This window comes from Leptonotus elevatus, chromosome 11 (assembly GCF_054856555.1).
Source record: "Leptonotus elevatus isolate MCC_2025b chromosome 11, RoL_Lele_1.0, whole genome shotgun sequence".
NCBI classification, from domain to species: Eukaryota; Metazoa; Chordata; class Actinopteri; order Syngnathiformes; family Syngnathidae; genus Leptonotus; species Leptonotus elevatus.
In genome coordinates this window covers 21057578-21071423 of record NC_141249.1, presented here as the reverse complement: position 1 = coordinate 21071423, position 13846 = coordinate 21057578, and the positions used below count along the sequence as shown (strand labels likewise).

The 13846-nt window shown below is 40.8% G+C and overlaps 1 protein-coding gene and 1 long non-coding RNA gene across 2 annotated transcripts in view; one reads left to right on the top strand and one right to left on the bottom strand.

Annotated features, from left to right (window-relative positions):
- Positions 1-13515, bottom strand: part of tgfbr3 (transforming growth factor, beta receptor III) — a 44738-nt gene extending 31223 nt beyond the window's left edge. The window contains exons 1-2 of the mRNA XM_086089836.1: positions 13296-13515; positions 9056-9210 (exon numbers count right to left, since the gene is read on the bottom strand). Coding sequence (XP_085945962.1) covers positions 9056-9116 — 61 coding nt within the window. The 5' untranslated portion in view covers positions 9117-9210; positions 13296-13515. The remainder of the gene's footprint in view (positions 1-9055; positions 9211-13295) is intronic.
- Positions 12-3053, top strand: LOC147166415 (uncharacterized). The gene is made up of 3 exons (XR_015096403.1): positions 12-79; positions 1259-1339; positions 2648-3053. It is a non-coding gene; the product is annotated as an uncharacterized LOC147166415 (long non-coding RNA).
- Positions 13516-13846: the final 331 nt, after the last annotated feature.

Below are 13846 nucleotides of genomic sequence, written 5' to 3'. Positions count from 1 at the left end.
CCGTAAAATAAACTTCAGACACGAGAAATGGAAGCCGGGAGGGGATGAAGAGAGGCGGGCAGAAGTGCACTCTTGTTCGGTGAGGGAACTTTTAAATTCTGCCATCAAAAAGTTACATAAGTACTTAAAAAATGAATGCATAATCATTTACTGTATTTTTATGACTCGCTCTGGCGTATAAGAAAATGCATTGTGAAGAAGAAAAAAAAATCTAAGTCGCATTTTTGGAGGAAATTTTACAAAAAAAAGAGGACAGAACAGTTTAGCTCGGACTTGCATGCAAAATCCCCGTTCACCAATCGTGTTGACAGCAGTGAACAAGTTCCGGTTAGTTTTGAAACTTCTGCTTCTAACTACGGAAAAGTTTTTTTTTTAAATTTAGTTTAAAATGGTTGTTAACAGTTGGAAATGTAAATGATGTCACAAAAACCATCAATGGTCTTGGTAACACTGGATTTATAGCCACTTTTTCTATATATAACACCTTTTTTTTTTTTTTAAGAAAGTGTGACATAAATGTGTCTTATTTTTTAGAATGAAGACGCTAACAGTTTGAGTTATGAGTTGCGTTATTAAGCTATAAAAACAAAAATAAATTTTCTTATTGCTTTGGCTTCATCTGAAGAGACTGGGGGAGGCTGTTTACATGCATTTACGCCATGCTAATGCTAGCATCTGCTATCTAGTTGGAAATATGGTAGGGTGACCATATGACCTCTTTTGGGAGAATATTTGGGAGGACAGACAGATTTTCTTACGTCCTGTTCGGGCGTCCGGGGATTTTATAAATTCATGAAAATGTCCGGTGGGCATTGCGTGACTAACAGGAGGTGAAGTACACAGTTTAACTGCGACTGGTATTACAATTTCAAGGAGGCAAGTGTCCTCTTTTATTTGGAAATGGGAATATGGTCACCCTAAAATATGGGCCCTTCCACCTAATCGCTAGCCAATGTACTGTAGCTACAGCTAGCAAGCCTTCTGGGTGCAGACACTTTTTGTTGTATTTGAGCAATGACAAAGTCGACCACGTCTTTTTTCTCTTGCGGGATGACGGCATCGGTGTTGCTAATAAGCTAACGTCAGTTGCTACATAACAAAGTGTGTCGTGTTCACGTTGGGCATCGATTGCTTCCTTGACGCGTCAATCAAAAGTGAGCCTGACCGCTTTGTTTTGGTGACGCTACAAAAAACATCATCAGTCATCGCAGATGGTGAGAGGCGTTTTTCTCCTACTTTCTTCCTTTTTCTTCTTAAGCCGCTGACAGAAAGGGTGATTCACACTGCGGAGGAGGAAAACTACTAATTCTATGCTGCCCTTGTCATCTTGACTAAACAAGTAAGTTAACCAAAGCGCACAGAATACAAACAACAACTTTCAGCGGTGAAGAATCATTATTGAAAACTAAAGGGAACCTTTACCTTTTCAAAATATTAAGGCTATGCTACTCTATCATCTTGATAGACAGATTTTCAGTTAGCAAAGCACAGAAAATACTAATAATCCCCTTTACTGACAAAACACAAGAGATTTGTTTTGAAAACTACTATTATTAAAATGAACTAAAAAAAAAAACGAACTTTTAGCGGGAAAAGCAGTTCACCAAAAGAGACAATACAAGTGCACAAGGATTTCATGATTTAAAAACAGCTGAAACCATTACTTTTATAAATGTACTAATGCTATGCTAACCCAGATACTTATATAACTGCTAAAGCTATGCTACCCTTGTAATCTTGTCGGCTTAAACATGCAGCTATCGAAACAAAGACGACACAAGTTATTGCTTTTAGTGAGAAAATACATTGCAAACTACTAATGTTAGGCTACCTTGCTAATCTTGCTAGCATATACACAAGTCCACGCACAAAAACACTAACATTGCAAACAAAACAAGATAAATAAAACAAAAATAAAAAGGGCAACCTATACATTACATAAAACAACTAAACCTATACTACTCTTGTAATAAACTCCCCGGCAAAGGCAATGAAATTGTCAGGGCAACACTTCCACTTGGTCCAGTGCCATCGTAAAACTTCTTAGAGTGGTCCGGAATTGGTGTTGTAAAAAAAAGTGTGAAGTCTTAGTAGGCCTCGGCGTCCGTCTTGACTAGCGCGCGCCTCCCCGCTAGTAAAGACGTGTGTGGCGTGTTTAGATTGGCACGTTTCCAACACGCCGTGCACAGGAGAAAGGGAAGAAGGGCGGGACAAAAAGTTTTCACTCGTATGTCAACAAAAGGACTGCAAGTCCCCAACTTGGACATGAACTCAACTCAACCTTGTTCACTTCATTACAGAGATGTGCAAAATTGGCAAAGTGTCACTTTGACAAGTCAGCTGTTAAAGAAGTTAATAGCAAGGAGAACAAAGACATTGGAAGGAATTGCTTTTGTGTTAGTTTCAGACAAATTCCACCTAGTTTGAAAATAAGAAGAAACAAATGGCACAAAATGTCCAACGAATTCGAGCAGGCTAACAAACAAAATCCAAGTTGAGCCTTGGTCTCGGTCTGGTTTCTGATTGTAACGACTTTAATTGCGCGACCGCAAACTCACAAAGGGATCGTCCATATGGAGAAAGTGTGCTGCTTTCTTTTCTTTTTTGGAGCGCAAACAACTTTCTTTCTGTCTGATTTTTTTCCCAGTCCCTGCCAAAACCGCGAGTGGTTGCCGAGGCTCATCTGGAGCGGACCGCCGCGAGGCTTCAGATTGCGCAAGCGCTGTAACCGGAGAATTGCGGCGTGGGCGGGAGAGAAGAAGGAGGCGGCGGCGGCGGGATGGGTCGCCACACTCGAGCGGGGTTTTCTTCCAGCAGATGTTGAGGCATCGCTAGGCGCAACGCTTTGGGCTGTTTACATAGCCACGGTCAGGCCGGGCCTTTATCTTGACAGGGAGGCCCCAACACCGGCCCCATGCTGCATCGTGTCACATAACACTCCAACTTGCCTTTCTAGTCACTCTGTATCTTTCTTTTGTGCAAAGTGACAGTTATCATGACTCATGACTGGGTAGAGGAGAATTGGCGTTAACTCTTTACAGGGGGACCAAACAGTCAACCAACAACAACAAAAATCTCGGCAATAATATGTTCTATGCAGCCCCACTAGTCTAATAAATATGGTATTCTGGTTTTTATTGCGTTAAGTGGGATATGAGTTAAGCAGCAAAATCCAGCCGTTTTTATCCATCTCAGCGGGCGGCCATTTTGCCACTTGCTGTCGACTAAAGATGACATCAGTGTTGGTCAGGCCTCAGGTAACAACCAATCACAGCTCAGCTTTAGAAAACAGGTGATCTGTGATTGGTCGTTGCCTGAGCAACTGTGATGTCATCTTCAGTCGACAGCAAGTGGCAAAATGGCCGCCCCCTGAAATGGATAAATATGGCTGGCTTTTGCTTCATATCTTAGATTCCACAAATGTAACATTAATCTAATCAGAATGTCATGTTTATACTCGTGAGGTCACATATAACATTGTTGTCAAGAAAATTTAATGTTGACTTCCTCTTTAACTGTCATGGATGTTTACATTCGTCAAGCGTTAAAAAAATTCATAGTTTCTTGCCACCGACAAATATGTTCTTTGGGTAAGAGGGTCTCGCCCAGCTTGTTTGTGAAATGCAGGTTTATAAACCACTATAATGACGGACTGTAGATGTCAGCGTTGCGTCACTTTGCTCGATTACGGGGGAGCGAAAAGCCAACATGTCGGAAGCCTGACATGTTCAGGCAGCTCACGCTCGAACAGGGTTTGTATAGGGATGCTAACTAGCAATTATTTGTAATAATCGATTCATCTGTCCATTATTGTTTAGGTTAATCGATGAATTGGTTTGAAACTAACTTTTTACTGCCCATCCTTTTATTCAAAAACAGGACATTATTTCAAATTGACTGCGCATAAAATGTACAAACAGAACTGATTATGACTCAGTTACTGGCAAAATGGTGATCATTGATTTCCAAAATAAAAGCAGACGTTTGCAAATGTCTCATTTTGATTAAACAAAGATAATCAATCTGCTTTCATGGAGGACTACAAAAATCTTAAGACATAATATTCTGTGGGTCTTGAAAAAACAGTTGGCAGTAAAGAGTTAATAACACGAGATACGTTTTTTTGGACCCTACGGACTATTTCTAGTTGTTGCGTTTATTTCTGTCGTAAAAGGTGGCAAGAGGTGTCATGAATCACAGGACACGTCCACTACGCAAACACAGCTCTTCTGCCTGCGCATCAACTGAACGGCCGCTATCTTGTTCCCGGCTGTCCTCGTATCTCGCCTGCCTTCCTCTTAAGAGCTCGCTTACGCAAATCTGCGCACCGCCACTGACTCACACCCCCTTTCCTCTCTCACTCTCTCGCTCGCTCGGGTCTCTCCGTCTGTGGTTCCAGTAAGCAGGCGTACAAATAAGTGAAGTCAGAGTCGGTAATGGGAGACAGCTGTTGGCGATTGTGAGCTTTCCATTGTGTTTCTCAACATCGCGAAGAAGAAGGAAAAAAATGCAATCACGAGAGGGAGTGGGACCTCAGCGTGATAGTAAAGAGGACAAGAAGACAACTTGACATGAATTTCAAACTTCATTTTCTGCTCATCAGAAATCAAAATCAATAACTAAATTACAATAAATGAAGAAAAAAAAAAAAAAGACTGAAAAATCAGTCTATGACGCTAGTAATGCGAGCGCTCACCACTAAGTCACTTAGCTAGCTAAGCTAACTTGGCACAGGCAGGTTGAAAAGATGAAGTAGATCTTATTTTTATCTTTAGTGCTAGCAAGTTTAGCCAATTAAGCTAATAGCTAAATGAACAAGTAAGAAAGCAAAACCAACAGGTGCACTGTATGTTTATTCACCCGTTTAAAAAAAAAAAGAAGAGCATTGTTTGTCTCTGTGGTTGACTTGCTACGTTACCTTAGCATCATGATAAACTAATCTGTAACTTAACCTAAAGGAGTTCCTCCCTCTGCAGCAGCTGTAAGTGAGCGCTTTGTCGTTCGTGCGCTCTTGTCACGTGACGATGATGATATCATTAAAAACACAACTCGTAAAAAAGACCACAAGGCACTTTTTATGTTTTATTTGGAGATAAAATCTCTTAGAGGATATTTTTTTTCTTCTACTTGGAGCCAAGAATTGTTACTCTGAAAAGACACACTGCCAAGCTCTTGCGTCTCTGAAGGTCAGAACATCATTGAAAACCTGGTTTCTATTGCTAAAATGATTACAAATGTACTTTTGATGACTGCTGAATGCGTCTGTGGATTAGTTCTACTCGTGTTGTGGTCATTTCCATTTCTGTTTATGAATTCCAAGCAGAAGGAGTGACCACATTTAATCATGACACGAAAATGCCTGCCTGAGTGTGGATTATTTTGCGTTGTCGTTTTGACTTTTATTGTGGAAGATGGTAGTTATTTTGTTTTGTTTTTCCTGATAACAGAAGATGGTCTACTCTTTCTTTTGGTAGGTTCTGTGATTACATTGCCACACAACACAATATTCTGTGGGACTTGGAAGAAAAAAAAAAATCACTGAAAATGCTCAGCTCCATTTCAATACCGATTCAGGCCAAGTCGCTCCGGCTTGTAAATCTGGCGTCTTTCCCGCACGACTTAATTTCCCCGCAAAGCTGGAAGTCTGGCCAAGAGTTCACAATATATCCATCAGCAAAGAGCCGTGCCGTGGCAGAGAGGTGCTCCACAGTGAGAGTTATGGGACGGCGGATTGCGTTACTCCAAGAGAAAGGCTTCGTTATGTAAGCGGGCAGATGGGAAATGCTTGCACAGATGCGGCACGCGGTCCGACGAGACGCCAAATTGCCGTGTTGAAAGCAGATGAAACGATGCAAGTGGACAGTGATGGACAAAATTGATTATTTCTAGATATTTGCCTTTGAAATACACAGAAATTAGATGGAAAAAACACAAAAATATTAGATAGAAAATAAATTAGACAAAATAATACAAAAATATTAGACAAAAATAATAAAATATTACCGAGAACAGGGGTGGCCATGTTCGGCCCTCGAGAGCTCCTATCCAGCCTGTTTTCCATGTCTCCCTCCTTCATCGCAGCCAAATCTAATGATCAGCTCATGGGCAAGCTTTGCCGAAGCCTGATAACGATCCTGATCATGAATCAGGTGTGTTAGTGGAGAGAAACATGGAAACCAGGCTGGATAGTGGCTCTCGAGGACCGAACTTGGCCACCCCTGACCTAGAAAATACTAAATCCTCCCAGTGCTTTTTGTCGAGTATTTGGTGAATTTGTTTAATAATTTATTTGAGTAATTTTGTAATTCATTCAACAATTTTGACTTTTTGAAATATATTTTATATTTTTACAACAAAATATATATATTTTTTTAAATGAAACAAAAACACAATATTAGACAAAAAATATTAGACTAAGACAGACAAAAAATTAGATGAAAACGTAAAAGAGTTTAAAAAATGTAAAACAAAATGAAAAATACACAAATATTAGCTAAAAAAACAAAAACAAAAAAATACATCAGTACCAGACAAAAAAGAAAAAGAAAAATATGATTGAAGATAATACAAAATATTAGTACTAGTATTAGAGTAAAATTGCAAAAATATTAGCCATAAAAATATTTTTAAATATGTTGAAATACTAAAATTGTGAACAAAGACCTTCGTTTCTGACAGATGTATCGCCGATATGTCAAACAGTTGTGGTATAACGCCAGCTACTGCCGAGGAGGACTTATTCGATTTCAGATTTTTACCCCATAAGTATCTGCAGCTGGTATCGACAGCCTCCATGAGTACCCAATACCAATACCTGGTATTGGTACCCACTCAGCAAAAATATTTAAAAATATATAGAAATCTTTGATTATTTAAATTTTTAATGAATTAAAAAGACCAAATAAATAAAGAAATATTAGAAACAAAACATACAAATACTGTATACAACTGTTGGGAAAAATATTTTTTAAATATTAGAAAAAAATACACAATTTTTTTGGGGAAAACAGCTGGATAACATTACTCCGAGAGATGTCTTGTTACAGAAGGTATCCAGAGGCTAGATGGCAATTCTTTACACAGATGCGGCACGCTGGCAAGCGGTTGAACCGGAAGCCGAATCTCCACGTTATAAGGACGGCCAGGAGGTATTGAAGACATTTTGAATTCATTAACTCCTCCCAAGGCATTTCTTTTAGCTTCTGAAAATGTGCACTTTGCAGGAAAACAGCTTTTTTTTTTTTTTTCCTGGACGTTGGTAAACAGGGCTTCCTCAGTGATGACGTGCAACAATGCATGCGGCGTTCCGGGGAAGCAAATGCATACGGAGCTGCATTGTGTTTTAGATCCTGGCTTTGTGCACTTATTGTTTCCGACCTTGGCACTGAATGTTTCGATTCTAATGGACTTCTTAAGTCGTTCTTGGCATTTAATGAGTTAACTGATCGCAACGGTTGATTTGAATTACAAGCATGGTTGAATTAAACTCGCAAGTCAAGGCCCTTCCCATGTCAGCGGTAAACTGTCAAGCCCTTCATCCCTACTGGAGCCTTTGGCCTCCAGAGACAAAGACGTCTTGTGATTACGTCGAGGCGTGATGAAGAAGCTCCATAATAAGGTCGAGGTGACGGCAGATGGACGGCGCGCAGCACAGATCCTCTCATTCAAGCAGAAAAAAGCTTCTCTTTGTACAGCCAAGGTCACGACGCGCGCATTCCTCAAAGCCACTGAGTGCGGTTTGAGTCCGGACCCCGGATGACATCATCATTCCCAGCCTTTTATTAATGGCCACTGGGAGAGTACTGTACTGCGCTGGACATGGCTCGCATTCATCTTTGTCCAGCGGTCGACCGTCTTTGTCTTATCGGGGGGTCGTAAATCACAGGCTGGCACGCCGGATCCAGCTGACTGTGTTCCTCAAGCTCGCCGTGTCAGCAATTTCTTCCTTGTAAATCCCCTTTTTACTCAACTGACAAATACACTATCTACAAAGGCGTGTCGGGAGAAAGTGTGGGAAATCCCAGAGATTGATGTCATCATTCCAAAGGTCAAACAAAGGCATGATATGTTGCGCTTTGTTTTTGCTTTTCACTCTCTCACACATATACAAAACAACACCGACACATTTGAAATGTATCCTTGTCAAACAATTCCTACAATACAAACCTTCATATTTCTAAAGTTTCCGTCCAAACATGACATTTAATAGACAAATAGCAGAGAGGTAGCTGCTTGGCCGAGTAATCATTTGTGGTGGTTATTAACAAGAACGTATACATGTGTTTTATTTTAAATATTACCATGCTCCCAAAGACATATTGATACGTTTTTATGTTTTTTTAAATGCTAGAACATACAGAAGGCGTTGATGCAGCCTCTGAACTGAAGAGAACACTTGAAGAATGGCAGTTAACGACCAGCAGGTGGCAGCAGAGTATAAGAGATCAACCAGGGCCATGTTGCAACAAGCTGTTTTTGCCAGTGTTTTAACAGATTTGTGAATAAGGATTCAACTTAGCTATATTCTAATGCTAATTACTGCAAACAGACAGAAATGTACTTTTTTCCTGATGAAAGAAAATACTCGAATCTTTCTTTTGGTAGGGTCCATGTTTTTATAGCAATGAAACAGAATATTCTGTGGACCTTGGAAAATCAGTCAAAATCCAGTAAAAACAGCCGGGAGCAAAGGGGGTTGTTTCAGTGAAAATGGATGATAGTAAATGAGTTAACCTTTTGGACAAGCTCAAAAATGTGGTGCTAATTTCCGCTCATATGATGAGGAAATAACAAAAAAAAGGCTTTATTTCAACCCTGAAAATAACCAATTTAGTCATACCACAAATTAACAGCTTTCCTCATGTGTAATTACTTTGTCAATATGTTGCTACATAATTATAATAAATACATAAAAATGAACTTTTCATGCTCAGAAATGTCACCAATCTGCACCGCTTACTCAACTCACAAATCAGCACCAAGACTGCGAAGGCATCCTGACCCAAAAACCTCAAAAACCTCACCATTAGCACACAATTACTTGACATTGACGTACCTGCAGATGCCAAGCTGCACGCTGCAAGAAGCAACAAGGCGAGGGCGCATCTCCTGGCCATTGTTCCGAGCTGGCAGCCTCCAATATTAGGACAATATTTGGAAGTGGACGGAAAAGCCTCTTTTTCCGTCTTTCCCCTTTACAGGAAGTCAGCGCTGCAAACAAAAGAAGAGAAAGTCAAGCAGTGCTAAGAGGGAAGGAGGGGGGAGGGTGGGGGGGGGGGCAACACGGCCCCCCCGCAGGAGACCAGGGAAGCGCTAGATTGGCGAGCTGGGGATTAATCCGGGGGGGTTAATTGGGGGTCGCGCACACTTCAAAAGCAGAGGGGGAACATGCCACGAGGTATTAACACATTTTTGCTGAGGAGAGGCTTCAAACGCTCAACTCCGTGACAAGTTTAACACCACTCTGGTGCGCCATACAACACTTCACGTTTTGGAAAGTAACATTTTGAAATGGAAACCTACTGGAAGACTGACATGTGCTTCGTACGTCATATAATAGGCTCAAAACATTAACCAGCTCCATACTAATTATTAAGGTTAGGTCAACAAAATCAAAACGACATTGTGCTGCTCCTTTTGGTGTGCGCAACGTGGTCACCTGGGGGCAGCATAATACAGATTTGACTGGCTCTTCGCCATGACCGGCAACCCTCCTAGCGCAATTTTGCATTGAATCAGGCGAGAACTTAAAGTACAAATTCTGTGCCAGCAAATGGTTAAAGGTGCGGGATCCCGAGTTTGAATCCTGCTCTGTAATTTTTTTTTACAGCCTATATGTGCTGAGGATTATGGTTAAACTGGCAATGCCGTTTACAGCCTCTTCGGACCAATCGGAGCCATTCACGGCAAAATAGCGCTAGCAGGAGAGTTGCTGGTCACGGCAAAGTATCCACTGCCAATAATATTTGGCTATGAATATTATAACATTTCAGCATCAGAGCTATGTGTTCTTCTATGGTGTTTTGCATTGTTTGTTAGCATTAAGTTAAACAGACTTTTGCTATATATTTTTTTACTCCTCTAGATGATGCTCTTGGTTTCAAGATGTAGTGGAAATGTAATCTGTTTATTGCACTAGCCTTTAACTTGAAACCATGAGCACCATCTAGAGGAGAAAAAAAATATCGCAAGTGGTTCATGAAGCTTCATTTTCCCATCACTAGCTTAGACGTACTTTAAAAAACAACATTTAAATCGGCCGAAGGATGGCTGATAATCTTTAACGACTCTTAAGTTGGGTCACTTGTATCTCAAGGCACAACTGTGTTTTGGTTTACCGGTAAGTGAGTGCATTTTCATTTATGGGCAGACCCTACCATCGAATGTAGCTCAAAAAATTCAGTAACTGCATTGATGTTGATGGATAATCAACAAACACAAAAAGTCATTTTTCCTGGAAAGATAATTAAGTGGACACGGGAAAAATGAGATCCTGGTAGGGCCCGGATGATTCGTTACCCAAAAATCAAGGCTCCGTCACTGCAGCTAGATAGCTAATAAATAGCTCTTATCTTGTGTTTGGCAGAGGTAAATAAAGAAAACACACACATCCTTAGTCATTGAAGAACTTGCTTTACATTTTGGTGCCGCGTGGGGGGAAGGTGGCAACAAACCCGGCGCTATCTGTCACGCAGTGAACCGCGTCAGGAAGCGGCAAAGTGCGGAGATGCGCCAAAATGCGGAGGTGCGTCGCGGCTGCACAAACAGTCGCGGGACAAAAGAGGCTTTCAGCGCGCGCCAGCTGCTGAGCCTGGGAAGTCATTTTGGAGGATGATGACAAATATTACACGTTTGGAGCCCCTCGGGCCGTGATTTATGTTGCCACTTGACCTTCGTGTCCGGCACTGTGGAGCTGCTGAAGGTAAACTTTGAGAGGCAGAACCATAGCAAAGGTCAAAGGCACCACCATAATGGCCAACATCAAATGACAGTAGCAGGGTGTTCTTTAAAAAAATAAAAAAATAAAAGTTGAACAAAATTGGATTTAAAAGAATAGCCTAGTCTGAAAATATTTTTTACGCCCCACTAGTCTAAACACAGTATCCTGATTAATATTGTAATATGTGTGGAATATGCAAAGAGATCTCCCTTTTTTTATTCATTTCAAGGGGCAGCCATGTTGTGTTGCACTGACGCATGCTGTCGACTGAAAATGACATCACAGTGCCTCAGGGCTCAGCTTGCCAATGTCACATGACCAAACGCAGAACGAAGGCGAGTCGTGATGGTCGGTAAAATGATAAAAAAGTACTTTATGTTTCCCAATCAGGACAAAAAGTATTAACTGCTGAGCCCCGTTGAGGTCTTTTGCTAACCAAAACAGCAGCACATACCGAGGCACGTAAACACACACCAGCTCCGTGGTAAATATGACGAGATGTAGGATTCATTTCCCTTTCCCACTCAGATAGAATCCATTGAAGACAGACGTTAGGTGCAGCCGCTGCGGGTTCGTACATTGAGATAATTACGTGCGGTGACATCATGACGGCTCCAGCAAAATTTCTTCAAAACAGTCACGTGTTTTCAAGCAGACACTGACATGTCCTCATTACTATGCGTGCCCATCGTCTTTATGAGCCACGCCAATTATTAGTTAGCCGGTCTGTCTCGTCTCTTTTGCAGAATTCAACCGGCGAACGTCTTGCTGTGAGGCGGCAGGATTAACCGCTCACCCACAGCGTCATATTTCTAAAATGTCTTCCGGCAGTTAAGCTGTGTTTTGGGTTCGAGAGCTGCGCAGGACTCCCCGAACCATCATGTGCTTTTGTTGGGGCAACACCTCAAATCACCTCATGTGACTCCTCCTCACTTCCCACCACACACACATATGACCCCACGCCAGAGATTTTTTTTTTTTTTTTTTATCAAATAATTTAAATGTACTTGAGTTTTCTAAAATAATAATTAGGGCTGTCACAAATTTAATCAATTACTCTAGGAAAATCATCCTACTTTTTTTTTTTTTTTTTTTTACCTTTTGTAAACATACACCTGTCACCATTTAAAGTTCCTCTGATTAACCCCAAAGAAAGTTCAGATGTTCTTGTAGGCTTTCCTGACATATTTTTTTGCTTTCTCGCAGAAGCGTGAAGGTTGCCAACACTGACTGCGATTTGGAACTGTTCATAATTCCCTCCACCTTGTCTAAGGCCTGAGTTCCACTAATGAAAAACAGCCCCAAAGCATTTTGAATTTTTCATGGTAGGTACGGTGTTTTTGTTTTTTTGTGATGAACAGTGTTGAGTTTAGACCAAGCATACATTTTGGAATTAGGACGAAAATGTTCAACCTCGGCTTCATTGGTCAATAAAACATTTTCTCATGTGCGTTTGGGAGATTAGTTGGTGATTGTTTAGTTCTGAATACAGTCACATTCCAATTATAAAGGGGTGTGCACACTTGTGCAACCACATTATTACAGTTATTTTTAATTCCCCTCAATTAACTTGTACAGGTCATAGGTCCATTTAATTAATAGTAGAAAACTCATTTGAAATGATTATTTTTGGTCTCTTTTTTTTTTTTTTTTTACCTGGCATTTGAACAGGGTTGTGTAAAGTTTTATACATGCTGATCAACTAAAAAAAAGTAACCTTTGTAATTGCCAATGCTGTTAATTTAGTTGGGCGCTGCTACATTTGTGAAACGCTGCAAATTGTGCAACAATGCACTGCATATGATCCACAACTGAGGATGACGACGATGATGCTGCTAATGAGTAACCATCATGAGTATTTGACACACACTTGATCTAATGACAGCCAAGACAAGAATTCTATCAAACCAATCTCTCTTTGGTTGATTAGTATTATTTAAATGTATTTGAATTATTACGAATGCATTTTTTTTTTAGACATGGATGGATGTCTTCTGTTTAGCGTGTTGCGTTTTGGTGAGACTTGTTCACTCACGTATTCTAATTATGTTGGGTTGAGCGTACCAAAAGAAGTAGCCAGTGAGTTTTACAAAGCATGTCGGGCTTCCCACATGTAAACTGCTGTGGCTAATCAATAATATATAAATCATAATTACTCAACTAACGAGGATGCAGATGTTGGCTGTCAAGCTCCAAACGACACTCGTGGAACTCCATTCAAAGCACAAACAAGCGTAAAATTAACTCATTTTTCGAACACTTCTTGACGTTGTTGTTTTTTTTTATGTTAAAGTGTTCACAAATAACACACAAACAAGCTACGCGGTGGACATTTTGACAGAGCAACGGAGCGTACCTCCAGTCAAAGAAGCAACACGTCCGGGAAAAGTGCTCCGAAGGCGGTTAACGGAGCTTTCTCCTTCCCCGGGGCACGACAGTCCCAACTTGGCCACGACCGGAGCGACTTCAGTGGGGTTGCGGGAGAGAGTTCCACGAAAAGCGGCGTGGAAGGGAATGAAGCGAAGTCCTCCTTCACTCCGGAGTTTTCCACACTCTTTTTTTTGCTGACTTTCCTGCGAGCTCGGATGGGCTTATCTGAGGGGGGCGCGGCTAGGAGGGCGAGGAGTCCCCATGTTAGGGGGCGGTCGCTGGTGACGTCACACTGTAACTTTTCGAGTCAGTTGTCGGGGAAAGGCAAGTGGGGTACTTTTGTATTGCTAGTGCTAATCGTAGAAGACAAAGGAGTGTTCAAATTTGAACAAATTAATAATTAGCATTTTAGAAGTATACAACTAAAATTGAAAATGTATTTTCTTTAATCAAATCGTATTTTTCCCCAAAATAAATGTTGTACTTCATGAGAAAAAACTTAAACTTTAATTTTAGTTAATCAAATTGTCCTCTTTT